Source organism: Oncorhynchus tshawytscha, linkage group LG14 (genome assembly GCF_018296145.1).
Source record: "Oncorhynchus tshawytscha isolate Ot180627B linkage group LG14, Otsh_v2.0, whole genome shotgun sequence".
Classification (NCBI taxonomy): Eukaryota; Metazoa; Chordata; class Actinopteri; order Salmoniformes; family Salmonidae; genus Oncorhynchus; species Oncorhynchus tshawytscha.
The window spans coordinates 29,636,388-29,648,698 of NC_056442.1; the positions used below are offsets into that span (position 1 = coordinate 29,636,388).

General features: G+C 43.0%; 1 protein-coding gene across 5 annotated transcripts; it reads left to right on the plus strand.

The window, feature by feature from the left end:
* The first annotated feature begins 12 nt into the window (after window positions 1-12).
* nmd3 (NMD3 ribosome export adaptor) lies at window positions 13-11,612 on the plus strand. Of its 5 annotated transcripts, none has more exons than XM_024444953.2 (17): window positions 13-89; window positions 652-706; window positions 1,255-1,327; window positions 1,470-1,604; window positions 1,781-1,877; window positions 1,989-2,069; window positions 2,581-2,709; window positions 2,811-2,901; window positions 3,400-3,478; window positions 5,204-5,300; window positions 6,128-6,245; window positions 7,525-7,670; window positions 8,832-8,944; window positions 9,091-9,163; window positions 10,452-10,558; window positions 10,745-10,815; window positions 10,960-11,612. In XM_024444953.2, exons 3-17 carry the CDS (start codon window positions 1,284-1,286, stop codon window positions 11,091-11,093), a joined length of 1,515 nt encoding a protein of 504 aa, XP_024300721.1. In that variant the 5' UTR covers window positions 13-89; window positions 652-706; window positions 1,255-1,283; the 3' UTR covers window positions 11,094-11,612. The 5 variants fall into 5 exon arrangements, with proteins under 5 accessions (XP_024300721.1, XP_024300716.1, XP_024300717.1 ...); XM_024444948.2 differs by having other exon boundaries at window positions 24-283; window positions 565-706; XM_024444949.2 differs by having other exon boundaries at window positions 25-283.
* The last annotated feature ends 699 nt before the right edge of the window (window positions 11,613-12,311 follow it).

Genomic DNA, 12,311 nt, shown 5'->3' on the forward strand with positions numbered 1-12,311 from the left:
GAGGATCAGACCAGGGGTTTGTCTACTAAGGGATAGAGCTGTGGTGAAAATGGACTTTTCGGTCGAAGCATGTTAGGAGAATTTACGCAGTAGGTTATGAGAATGAACCTAACAGGTTTTGGGAGAATTGGGTTAAGGTCAGGAAAAGAGTTAGCTTAAGCTAAAATGCACCAAAAAAAATCGACTTTGACGTCAATTGGACAAAAACTGTATCCCATCTAGACATGACCCCAGTTCGGTTATAAAACAGATAAGGCAAAGGTTTAGAAACTCTATGGATAAGGTACTTTGTAAAATTCTACTGTGTTTGTTGTTGTTTTTAATATTGGCGATGAAGAAAGATAGAAGAGGAAGTTATAGATAATGATAATGCCTTTGGTTCGATAAATCGATCTTCTTTGGGTAAATTAATTGACCTTATATTTTTTTAAATACGTATTGCGTTCTTGTCCAATGTATATCAAAATTAATGAATTGGACTATTACAATATTTGTCAATCATACCGTCCATATACCGGTAGTGTAGTTTATTCTGTCTGTATTTAATTTGAATGGTTTCTGAAGCTACTGCACTCAGGCAAACGAGAGGGGACTGGGTCCTTTTCTCACCAGAAAGTGGTGTGTCGTCATCACCCTGCTCCTCCTTTCCAGTTTGTGTTGGTGAAACGTGGAGGTCCGCAACGTGGCTTGGAAAAACATTCTGCAAGTACGTGTTGTTTATCAGTTGTCTCATTAAATGGCACGAAGCCCCCCCCGAAACCTTTTAACACGGTGCCTCCGATATAATGACAACACTGTCACGACCATCGCAAATTAGTCAGAAGGAAAGCTGTTCCCTGTTAGCTAGGCTAAGGCTGGCTAGCAAGTAAAGTTACCGGCCATTTAAATCTGCCCTTTTCTATCTAACGGTTACTGTTTGGTGAAGTTAATCCAATTGTATACATAGCTAACGACAACTGGCAGCAAAAGGGGGTTTGTCAGATGAGTTGTGACATTGTGATAAATGGTTAACTACCTGAGCGATATCATAGAATTGTAGCTAAGTCTGGCTAAGTGTCGTGTGGGTAAACATCTTTACCAGGGAAGTTAGTGCACTAGATAACGTTAGCTGGCTACCATGTATTGACCGTAATCAATACACATTACCCATGTGGATGTGTTGTATGCTAATAGCATTACGTTTTTGTATATCACCTAAAAAGTAAATATTTATCTGATTCATAACATCATCAGTCTGATCTGTCATTTATCTAGATCTCACTACAACACCCACACCATTTATAATGGAGTACATGCAAGCACCTGCTACAAGCAGCCAGGGGAACATGTAAGTAGAATATATGTTCAGCCTCCTAAATGCTACAAATAATTGTCCTTTACCTTCAGTGTGAAGGTGTAGATTCATAACCTTTTCAAAGGTATCAGCTGGTACACAGTACTAATCAAGGAATGTTTTCTCTCCTCCTTAGCCTGTGCTGCACCTGTGGCATCCCCATCCCCCCAAACCCAGCCAACATGTGTGTGTCTTGCCTCCGGACCACAGTGGATATCTCCGAGGGAATCCCCAAGCAAGTCAATCTGCACTTCTGCAAGCAGTGTGAACGGTACTGCCCAGACCACCATCACAAGCTTGTCAAATTTAGTGCCACAGCTAAGACGTTTAAATCCCAGTCTTGTGCTCTTACTGCCCAAGGTTCATTAGTCAGTAAACTGTGGGATCTTACCAAGGCTCCAACATTAGTTCAGATGGATTGATTGCGCCTCTTTCTCTTCCATGCAGGTACTTGCAGCCTCCAGCCTCCTGGGTGCAGTGTGCTCTGGAGTCCAGGGAACTGCTCGCCCTCTGCCTTAAAAAACTGAAGGGCAACATGACCAAAGTGAGTATCCCTTCCCTACTCTGCTCTATTTACATTCAAACATACACTTGTTCAAAAATTTCAACAGGGCTGTAGCCATTCACCTCAGAAACTCGTGACCTCCCAATCCAGGTGCGTCTGATCGATGCTGGATTCCTGTGGACGGAACCCCACTCCAAGCGGATCAAGTTGAAGGTGACCATACAGAAAGAGGTGAGAGGAGAAATAAGAGGCGTCAGTGTGTGATATTTAATAGAATAGATTGGTGTGGATTAGGAACCTGATTAGGTGGATGTGTCCCACCACTAACTTCCATGTTGTCATTATTTAATCCAGGTGACAGTAAAGGGGTAAAGGGCTGACTTCAGAGCACAGTGATTGGGTGAAGATTAGCCCGTGGCTGTCATCTTCACTGCATGACCTTTCAGAGGAATCTGAGCTCCTCAGGGCCCAGGCCTTAGTTTGGAGTTTGGGAGGTTTTGTGTGACCAGTGATCTTGTATCTAGATGCCCTTTAGTCACCAGAAATAGCAGCACCAAACCCTGATGAATAAAGTCTGACACATCAGTGTTTCCCAAATTATGGTAAAGATCCGCTGGTGGGTCACAGCTTTCTAGCCCAGTTCTGTATTTTCTTTAAACAAACCAGTGTTTACCTGGTGTGTCGCATTAGTCGGTCATATAAGAGAATAGTGGTTGATGGTAGTTTGGCCTGTCCTGTCCAGGTGATGAACGGAGCCATCCTGCAGCAGGTGTTTGTGGTGGAGTTTGTCATCCAGGGCCAGATGTGTGACGACTGCCACCGTGTCGAGGCCAAGGACTTCTGGAACTCTGTGGTGCAAGTCAGACAGAAGGTACCACTGATGATTAGAATTATATTATTCATGTTGCTCACCACAACAATCATTTTTAACATGTTGTGTTGGTAACCTAATATTGGGCTGGTCCTTTTTAGACTTCTCACAAGAAGACCTTCTACTACCTGGAGCAGCTGATTCTCAAGCACAAACTCCATCAGAATGCACTCAACATCAAGGAGATCCATGGTGGGTTTGGGATACAATATACAGCTCTAAAGTGGGGTTTCATCCAGGAAGAGACACCAGACCATTGATATTGATGATTTTCTAAAAGCTTTCCTATCCTGGGCTTTAGAACGACATGTCCATGTGTTTATAATCACTGTGGTAGGATCATAGTACTGAGCATTCCATTTACCATGCCAACAATGCTTTGGACTCAGTCCTATTTTCAGTCACACACACTGTGTAGTGAGAGATATTTCAGAAACAGCACCCAGTGTGGTTGGACCAGATTGTAAGGGAAAAGCTGCCCTTTGACAGTTCAATATAAATGACCTCCCTCTCTAGCCTGAGTTAAAAGCCTTGAGGTTTCAACATGTGGTGGCCATATTTCCCCCCGCGGTGCCCATCTGGGCTATATTACTGAGGCTGGCGTGTTAAGTGTTGGAATGGTGATGACGGCGGTTACGTGTTGTGTGTGTGCCTGTGATTGATTGGTTTTGAATCTTTCTCCTCTCTCAGAGGGTATTGATTTCTACTATGCCACCAAGCAGCATGCTCAGAAGATGGTGGATTTCCTCCAGTGCACAGTCCCCTGCAGGTAGGAACCAGTTCACCAGAGTCCCTCCACTACGGGTAGAGGTTGCCCTGTAGTGACAGAACTGTCTGACCTGAGGTCAGTGTCTAGGGGGTAACATCATCTTACTCTGGATGGCGCCTTCATGGTTATTGTATAATGCCCATGCAATGTTCATTTGGTGTTGAGACATGTTAATGTTGAATTGAAAAGTGATGCGCTAGACCGCACTAACCACAGTAAGTGCAGTCTGTGTGGCTAGTGCTATGATTATTCAATGTCTATAGACTTATGTTTGGACACACCTACTCATTCCAGGGGTTTTCTTTATTTTTACTATTTTCTATATTGTAGAATAATAGTGAAGACATCAACTATGAAATAACACATGTAGTAATCAAAAAAGTGATAAACAAATCAAAATATATTTTATATTTAAGATTCTTCAAAGTAGCCACCCTTTACCTTGATAACAGCTTTGCACGCACTTGGCATTCTCTCAACCAGCTTCATGAGGTGTAGTCACCTGGTGTGCCTTGTTAATTTGTGACATGAAGGTCAGTCAATGTGGGAAATGTCAAGAACTTTGAAAGTTTCTTCAAGTGCAGTTGAAAAAACCATCAAGCTCTATGATGAAACTGTCTCTCATGAGGACCTCCACAGGAAAGGAAGACCCAGACTTCTGATGCAGAGGATAAGTTAGTTAGCTGCACCTCAGATTGCAGATCAAATAAATGCTTCACAGAGTTCAAGTAACGGACACATCTGAACATCAACTGTTCAGAGGAGACTGTGTGAATCAGGCCTTCATGGTCGAATTGTTGCAAAGAAACCACTGCTAAAGGACACCAATAATAAGAAGAGACTTGCTTGGGCCAAGAGACACAAGCAATGGACATTAGACCAGTGGAAAGCCGTCCTTTGGTCTGGAGTCCAAATTTGAGATTTTTGATCCCAACCGCCATGTCTTTGTGAGATGCGGGGTAGGTGAACAGATGATCTCCGCATGTGTGGTTCCCACAGTGAAGCATTGAGGAGGAGATGGTGTGGTGACAGTGTCAGTTTATTTAGAATTCAAGGCACACTTAACCAGCATGGCTACCACAGCATTCTGCAGTGATACGCCATCCCATCTGGTTTGCGCTTAGTGGGACTATAATTTATTTTTCAATAGGACAATGACTCAACACACCTCCAGGCTGTGTAAAGGCTATTTTACCAAGAACGAGAGTGAGTGGTAGAGTGCTGCATCAGATGATCTGGCCTCCACCCAATTGAGATTGTTTGGGATGAGTTGCACTGACTGCAGAGTGAAGGAAAATTAGCCAACAAGTGCTCAGCATATGTGGGAACTCCTTCAGGACTGTTGGAAAAGCATTCCTCATGAAGCTGGTTGAGAGAATGCCGAGAGTGCCTTGATGACAGCATTGCACAAAGGGTGGCTACTTTGAAGAACCTAAAATATATTTTGATTTGTTCAAAACTCTTTTGATTGCAACATGATTCCATGTGTGTTATTTCATAGTTTTGATGTCTTCACTATTATTCTACCATGTAGAAAATAGTAAAAATAAAGAAAAACCCTTGAATGAGTAGGTGTCCAAACCTTCGACTGGTATTGTATATCATTTTTATCAATATTTATTTTTAGCTTTGCATGGAGATGCTCGAATGTTGCTTATTTTCTCTCTGACAAGATATATTCTTGTAGTGTTCTTTATGGTTTCTTTGTCACCCTGTCTTGTTTAGGTCGAAGACCTCCCAGCGCCTCATCTCCCACGACATCCACTCAAACACATTCAACTACAAGAGCACCTACTCCATTGAGATTGTTCCTGTTTGCAAGGTATATAGCATTTTCCTCAAAAATATTGAAGGTCAAATGCTCTACATGTATCTCAAGGGGCTGAACATTAGTTGAATAGGTGAACAGAGTGCACCTATACTCAAATGCTCAGGTCCAAACAGGCCAAGGCAGACCTATACAGATTCCCCGTTCTTATCATAACAGACACGGCTTCCCTTGGATAGAACTGTAATGTTTTAAAAGATGATTTTGAACCGTCCAATGGAAACTAAATTTGAATCAATCTGGGTGTGTAAGTCTTTACGCAAGTCTTTAAGCAAACGTTTTTGTTGAGTGAATGTTTCTTGTCAATGCTCTTCTGTTGGATTCATGTAGTAGATTCATCTACTCGATTCATCTACTCATAGGTTCTAACATGTAGACTGAGTACACACGTATCGATGCTTGGCTTCTGACCATACATGTGAAGAGTGATTTTTAGTTCATATCCAATTCTATCCATGTGTTTTTCTGCATTTCTATCCAATGACTGAATGACTTAACATTTTTAAGATCAATGAAATGCGTTCCTAATCAGCATCTTATTATCTTTTGCATTGTGAGACAAATTGTAATCACGCTGATGAAACCAAGAGAACATAGCCGACCCCTTGTATAACCAAACTGGCAATACAGCCTCTGTTATTCATATTGTTCATGAAGGTGTAGCCTATTCCAGAGTTGAATGTTAATCTCTGCTGTACTACAGTTTACTGTAGTACAGCAGGGAATAATCCGGTGGGAAGGTTGGCATTGGGAAGAGGTTTCAAAGTTCCCTCTGACCTGACCTCAGTCTGACCCCTGGTATGTTTCGTCTCATTGCCCAGGACAACGTGGTGTGTCTGTCGCCACGTCTGGCTCAGAGCCTGGGGAACATGGGCCAGGTGTGTGTGTGCGCCCGAGTCACCAGCACCATCCACCTCATTGACCCCAACACCCTGCAGAGTGAGTACAGTACACACCATCCAGTACACACCATCCACCTCATTGACCCCAACACCCTGCAGAGTGAGTACAGTACACACCATCCAGTACACACCATCCACCTCATTGACCCCAACACCCTGCAGAGTGAGTACAGTACACACCATCCAGTACACACCATCCACCTCATTGACCCCAACACCCTGCAGAGTGAGTACAGTACACACCATCCAGTACACACCATCCACCTCATTGACCCCAACACCCTGCAGAGTGAGTACAGTACACACCATCCAGTACACACCATCCACCTCATTGACCCCAACACCCTGCAGAGTGAGTACAGTACACACCATCCAGTACACACCATCCACCTCATTGACCCCAACACCCTGCAGAGTGAGTACAGTACACACCATCCAGTACACACCATCCACCTCATTGACCCCAACACCCTGCAGAGTGAGTACAGTACACACCATCCAGTACACACCATCCACCTCATTGACCCCAACACCCTGCAGAGTGAGTACAGTACACACCATCCACCTTTACTGTCGGCCCCTAGCTGCCAGGGGACAGAGGCTGTTTCAACACGTGATTTTATGACTACTGAAAAATGTATTTTACAGATATGCTTTGCTTCTTTGATTGTTGTATTGCTGATGTGTTGACAAGTCAATGTTTCAAGGCGATTAGATGAGTGTGTGTGCATGAGTTTGTGCTTGTGTGATAAAGCATCAACAGTTTACCATCTGTTCCAAATGTTTAGCATCAGTTTTTGATTAGACTGATGGAATGTGATTATATTCCACTTGATTTAAGTCTTTTGTACCGAACTGAACCCAGTATCGTTTACAGTGTGTCTGTTCACCACATGCTCATCACCCTCCCTTCACTCTCAACAGCTTCCCTCTGTGTCTAATCAGGGCATTCCACACATGACACACACACTCATCTGCTGTCACTACTGCCTGTGTGCTGTGTGTGTAAAAAAATAAAATAAATCCCTCTGTGTTTAATTTGAATATTTTGAAAGGCAGGGCACATGTTTTTAATTAGTGTTCAAAGAAAGGATATTTTTGCTCCAGTCTCAACCCCAGCCTCTGGGCAGAACAATGATCCATGCGAGCCAAATCACTCGACTGCAAGAGGGAGTGAAGTTCAAATAAATCAATTTATCTTGTGTGTGCACACAAGCATGTCATCAGTGAGTCTAAGACATTTTGGGGTTTTGAGCAGTGAAAATTGAAACTCTGGACTGTCCATAGAGATAAACATCTAATTCTATTTCTCTCAGTCGCTGAGGTGGACGGGGGCACATACTGGCGCAACCCCTTCAACAGCCTTGTTAGCCCACGGCAACTGGAGGAGTTCATCGTCATGGATACTGACATCATCAGGAACCAGAAGCTGGGGGCGGGAGCAGGCATAAGGTCCAATAAGGTAGGAATTCTGAGGGAAATGGGCGGTGATTTAGAATTGGGCTGTCCCGTCGCTACTGCGCGATGGGACAGGAACATCCCTGCCAGCCAAACCCTCCCCTAACCCAGACGACGCTGGGCCAATTGTATGCCGCCCCATGGGTCTCCCGGTCACGGCCGGCTGCGACAGAGCCTGGACTCGAACCAGGTTCTCTATTGGCACAGCTAGCACTGCGATGCAGTGCCTTAGACCATTCCGCTACTCAGGAGGCCCACCAATTGTCATACTTTAATAAAAGTATAGATACCTCAATAGAAATTTACTCAAGTGAAAGTCAGCCAGTAAAATACTACTTGAGTAAAAGTCTAAAAGTATTTGGCTTTAAATATCCTTAAGTATCAAAAGTATAAATCACTTAAAATCCCTTTATGTTAAGCAAAGCAGACATCCCCATTTTCTTGTTTTGAAAATGTACGGATAGCCAGGGGCACACTCCAACACATTATTTAAAAAAGATGCATTTGTGTTTAGTTATTCTGCCTAATCAGAGGTAGTAGGGATGACCAGGGATGTTCTCTAGATTAGTGTGTGAATTGGACCATTTTCCTGTCCTAAGCATTCAAAACAGGTAACAAGTATTTTTGGGTGTCAGGGAAAATGTATAGAGTAAAAAGTATAATATTTTCTTTAGGAATGTAGTGAAGTAAATGTTGTCAAAAATATAAATAGTAAAGTACAGATACCCCAAAAAGCGACTTAATTAGTACTTTAAAGTATTTTTACTCAAGTACTTTACACCACCGTGTGTATTCATGCATGCAACTTCCCACTTGACTGCGGGGCTTTGGTGTGTTTGTGGCTTTAATGACAATGTTTTGAAGCAGATTGAATTATGGGGATCATTTCTCTTTTCTTGGAAGAAATGTCAATGGGTAACCATTACATTATTCCTGAAGCAGCACATCAGATTAGAGAGAAACCCTCCACATTACAATGAAGTGTTTCTGTAAAATGAAACAGGAAATGGGTTTGCTACGGTACGATAATGTCCCCTCCCCCATCTAAGGGTGTTGGACAACTAAACACCCTTCATCTGTTTAGTGTAAAGGAATAGAAGTAATGGTGGCGCTAGGGTAAATCTTGTGTGTGTGTGTGTGTGTGTTCTGATTTGTGTGTTTCCAGCACACCCTGGCTGAGGTGTGGGTGCAGAAAACCTCAGAGATGGACACGGCTCAGCAGTACCACTGTCGCACCCACCTGGGCCACCTGCTCAACATAGGAGACCTGGTTCAGGGGTAGGTGACTGTCATGGGCTGCTATACAGCTACTAAACTCTGAAATGTTCATCTAACTTCTTGCTGTATAAGAGAATCAAAACAATACCTTACTCTTTTGATTGTGAAGTTAGAGAAAATATGATTTCACTTTTGTTTCACTCTAGCTTTGACTTTGCCAATTCCAACGTTAATGATGAGTTTCTGAACAAGATGAACCCGAGTCATATTCCTGACGTGGTAAGAACTAGTACATACTACTGTGTGGACACACTCATGTATCCTTCAAAACAGAGCTCTCCAACAGGTAGATTGTAGCTCGCAGCCCTCATATGAGTAGCTGCCAATCGATTCTGAAAGTACATTCAGTTTTCCATCACAAACTGTCATCAACATAAAGCTCCCAGCTACTATTCAATCAGTCACATTGACATTTCCCACCCCTGGTTAGCCACTATTGGCTTAAAAAGCCAAAAGTAATATAACATCTGCATATTAATTTCCAGCAATGTTGCCCCTGTCTGTGTGTTTTGTACGTGCATTTGTCTTACTCCGTATGTAGCCAGTTAGTGACGCTAATGATTACGGGGTTTTTTTTCAATTGGTTTGTGTGTTTGAGGTTCAACCCCACATAATGTACATTGTGCACATTTTAATACAGTAGGGTGGACAGACTTCCCCAAAACTTTCTCTATTAAATGTTAACCTCAAAGTAGGCTTACCTGACAGAACTATAAATCATGATTATTTGTTTGAATTGGGTGGCCATTGTTTTTCAAACTCTGCCATGGCATGTGCTTCAGCAGTAGGCCTATCAGCAGAAACATCGCTAGACCGACACATTCCACTCTTGCCTGATGCTCAGTTAAAGGGGAATTACACACTTTTTCCAGACATCATAAATGTTGTTCTGATGTGATTTAAACATGGACATGGACTCAGAACATCAATTTTCGTTGTTTCTGGAAAACATAAAAAAATATCCAAAACCAGGAAAAATACAATTCTGGAAATTATAAAATATAATTTTATGGGGCCTGTCATGCCAAATACTGATTATCAACCATTATTTGACCAGGTATGTTGACAGAAAACAGATATCTTGTACACCAAGGACCCTGGGACGAGGTAGAGGAGAAGAAAACAATGTGCCTATCGGAAAGCAATAAATTCAATTATAGCTCGCAACGTTTATTTATATATATAAGTAGCTCATGCTAGAAAAGGTTGGAGAACCCTGCTCAAACCAGACCTCTTTTACCATGTACTGTACTGTCTGTATAAGATCACATTGCCCCCTGGTGGACATTGTGGTATTGGTTTGATTTTGTTTGCTGCATTGAGTTGAAATGTCAATTCTTTAATGGGAAAATTGGCCACCTGACCACGTACTGTTCACTTCATTTTGAAATGAGAGCTCAACTGCATACATGTCAGCACCTCACTGCAAAGGACAGAATACATCATAACAAAACTAAATTAATGCATGTATTGAAGCCATTTGGGCATGTTTGTTGTGGACTTGCAGGTGCTAATCAAGAAGAGCTACAACCGCAGCAAGAGGGTGAAGCGCAGGAACTGGAAGCTGAAAGAGATGGACAAAGATAGAGAGGGCATGGCGCCTGAAGACGAGAGGTAAGGAGGAGAGGAAGAGCTGATGAGAGAGGAGGGATGTAGAGGGGTAGAAGCAGGAAAGGATGAGGAGAGAGAAAGTGAAGGATGGATATGCTCTATATCCAGGTGATGACTTTGTAAATTGTGAAAGGTGTCTGTCTACAACATTGGCGGTGATTTATTTGTTCTTCTCTCTTCCTGTTTCAGACAATACCAGGACTTCCTAGAGGACCTGGAGGAGGACGAAGCCCTGAGAAAGAACGTCAACATCTTCCGAGGTGAGTGGGACCGCAGCTTTCTGCTTGTCTTTATAGTTCTTCTTGCAAGAATCTGGATGTTTTCCTCAATTGTCACCCATAGCTTTCTATTGATCTATTTTAGCTGTAGCCTCATGATGAAGTTGTTGTTGTTATATATCGCAGATGCGTCTAAGATCCCAGTGGAGAGTGATACGGATGACGAGGGCGCCCCTCGGATCTCTCTGATGGAGATGCTGGAGGACCTCAGCCTGACAGACGCCACCGGGGGAGAGGGAGCCGACATGCTGACCGAATAGACCAATCACCAGCATGCTTACATCCACATAATGACTGTTCAGACCAATCAGGGTCTTAACAACATCAACATGATGTTTGACTAGACAAATGGGCTCCAGGGTGGAGCAGCGGTCTAAGGCACTGCATCTCAGTGCAGTGTTCGAATCCAGGCTGTATCACAACTGGTCGTGATTTGGAGTTCTATAGGGCGGCGCACAATTGGCCCTGCGCCATCCGGGTTTGGCCGTCATTGTAAATAAGAATTTGTTCTTAACTGACTTGCCTAGTTAAAGGTTCAATAAAAATCCTACTAATAACATGAGTGATTAGTAGTCCAATAAGAATGGCAATGCGCTGTCAGCTACCATTGCTTACAGTCTACCCCCAACAGAAGCCACTCAGAATGCAGCAGAAGGGTCACTTCTGAGGATGCTGAATTATTGAGTGGATCCTGCCCTTTGTGTGACCCTTCCCTGTCTCCATATTAGAGGCAGTGGTTTGTGGTGATGTACACCAAATAAAATATAACCTGGTTACAATATGACTTTTTCATTCAGAGATGCACAGCATCCACTAAGGAAGTGGGGAAGATGTTACTGAACTATAAGCACGGACCTCACTCTCAATATGGTACCTAAAACTTAAAAGCAGAGACTGGCCACATGATGAAATGTAGAATGTACCAGTTGGGAATGCATGGTCACCTATGAGTAGCTAGTTCTATGTGTAGATATCCCAGGGTATATGTGTATGCATTCTGGCTTGGGTATGCTTATGCTTGTAATAGGCTGCAGACTGGCATCTAGATTCTCTACCTAACAAAACCAGCCCCACTCACATGCAGAGCCATTGCCTTGTGAAATTGGTTCCCCATTATCAAGCTGAAATGAGTTTGCTAAACTTCAGAAATTAATCAATTCAAAAATCATTTGGGACTAGGACTGTGGGCACATGTCCCCTACTATTAGACTTATCCAATGAAAGCTGCTCTATTGTTGCCGGGTAGACATTGTAATTATAGTAGGGGCTGAAGGGGAGAGGTTGGTGCAGGGGGAGGTTGAGTGCTTCAGAGGAAACTTTATCTTGGGGGCTTAGATATTTTAGGGGAGAGAGAGGTGTGTTATGTGCCACTTCACAGTCTTTCTTGAAGAGGGGGGATCTTATTTTTTGGCAACTTAAACAGGTTGTTAGGGGTAACCAGATCCTTGGGAAAGTAACTTTAGATTCCTTCGAGTCAG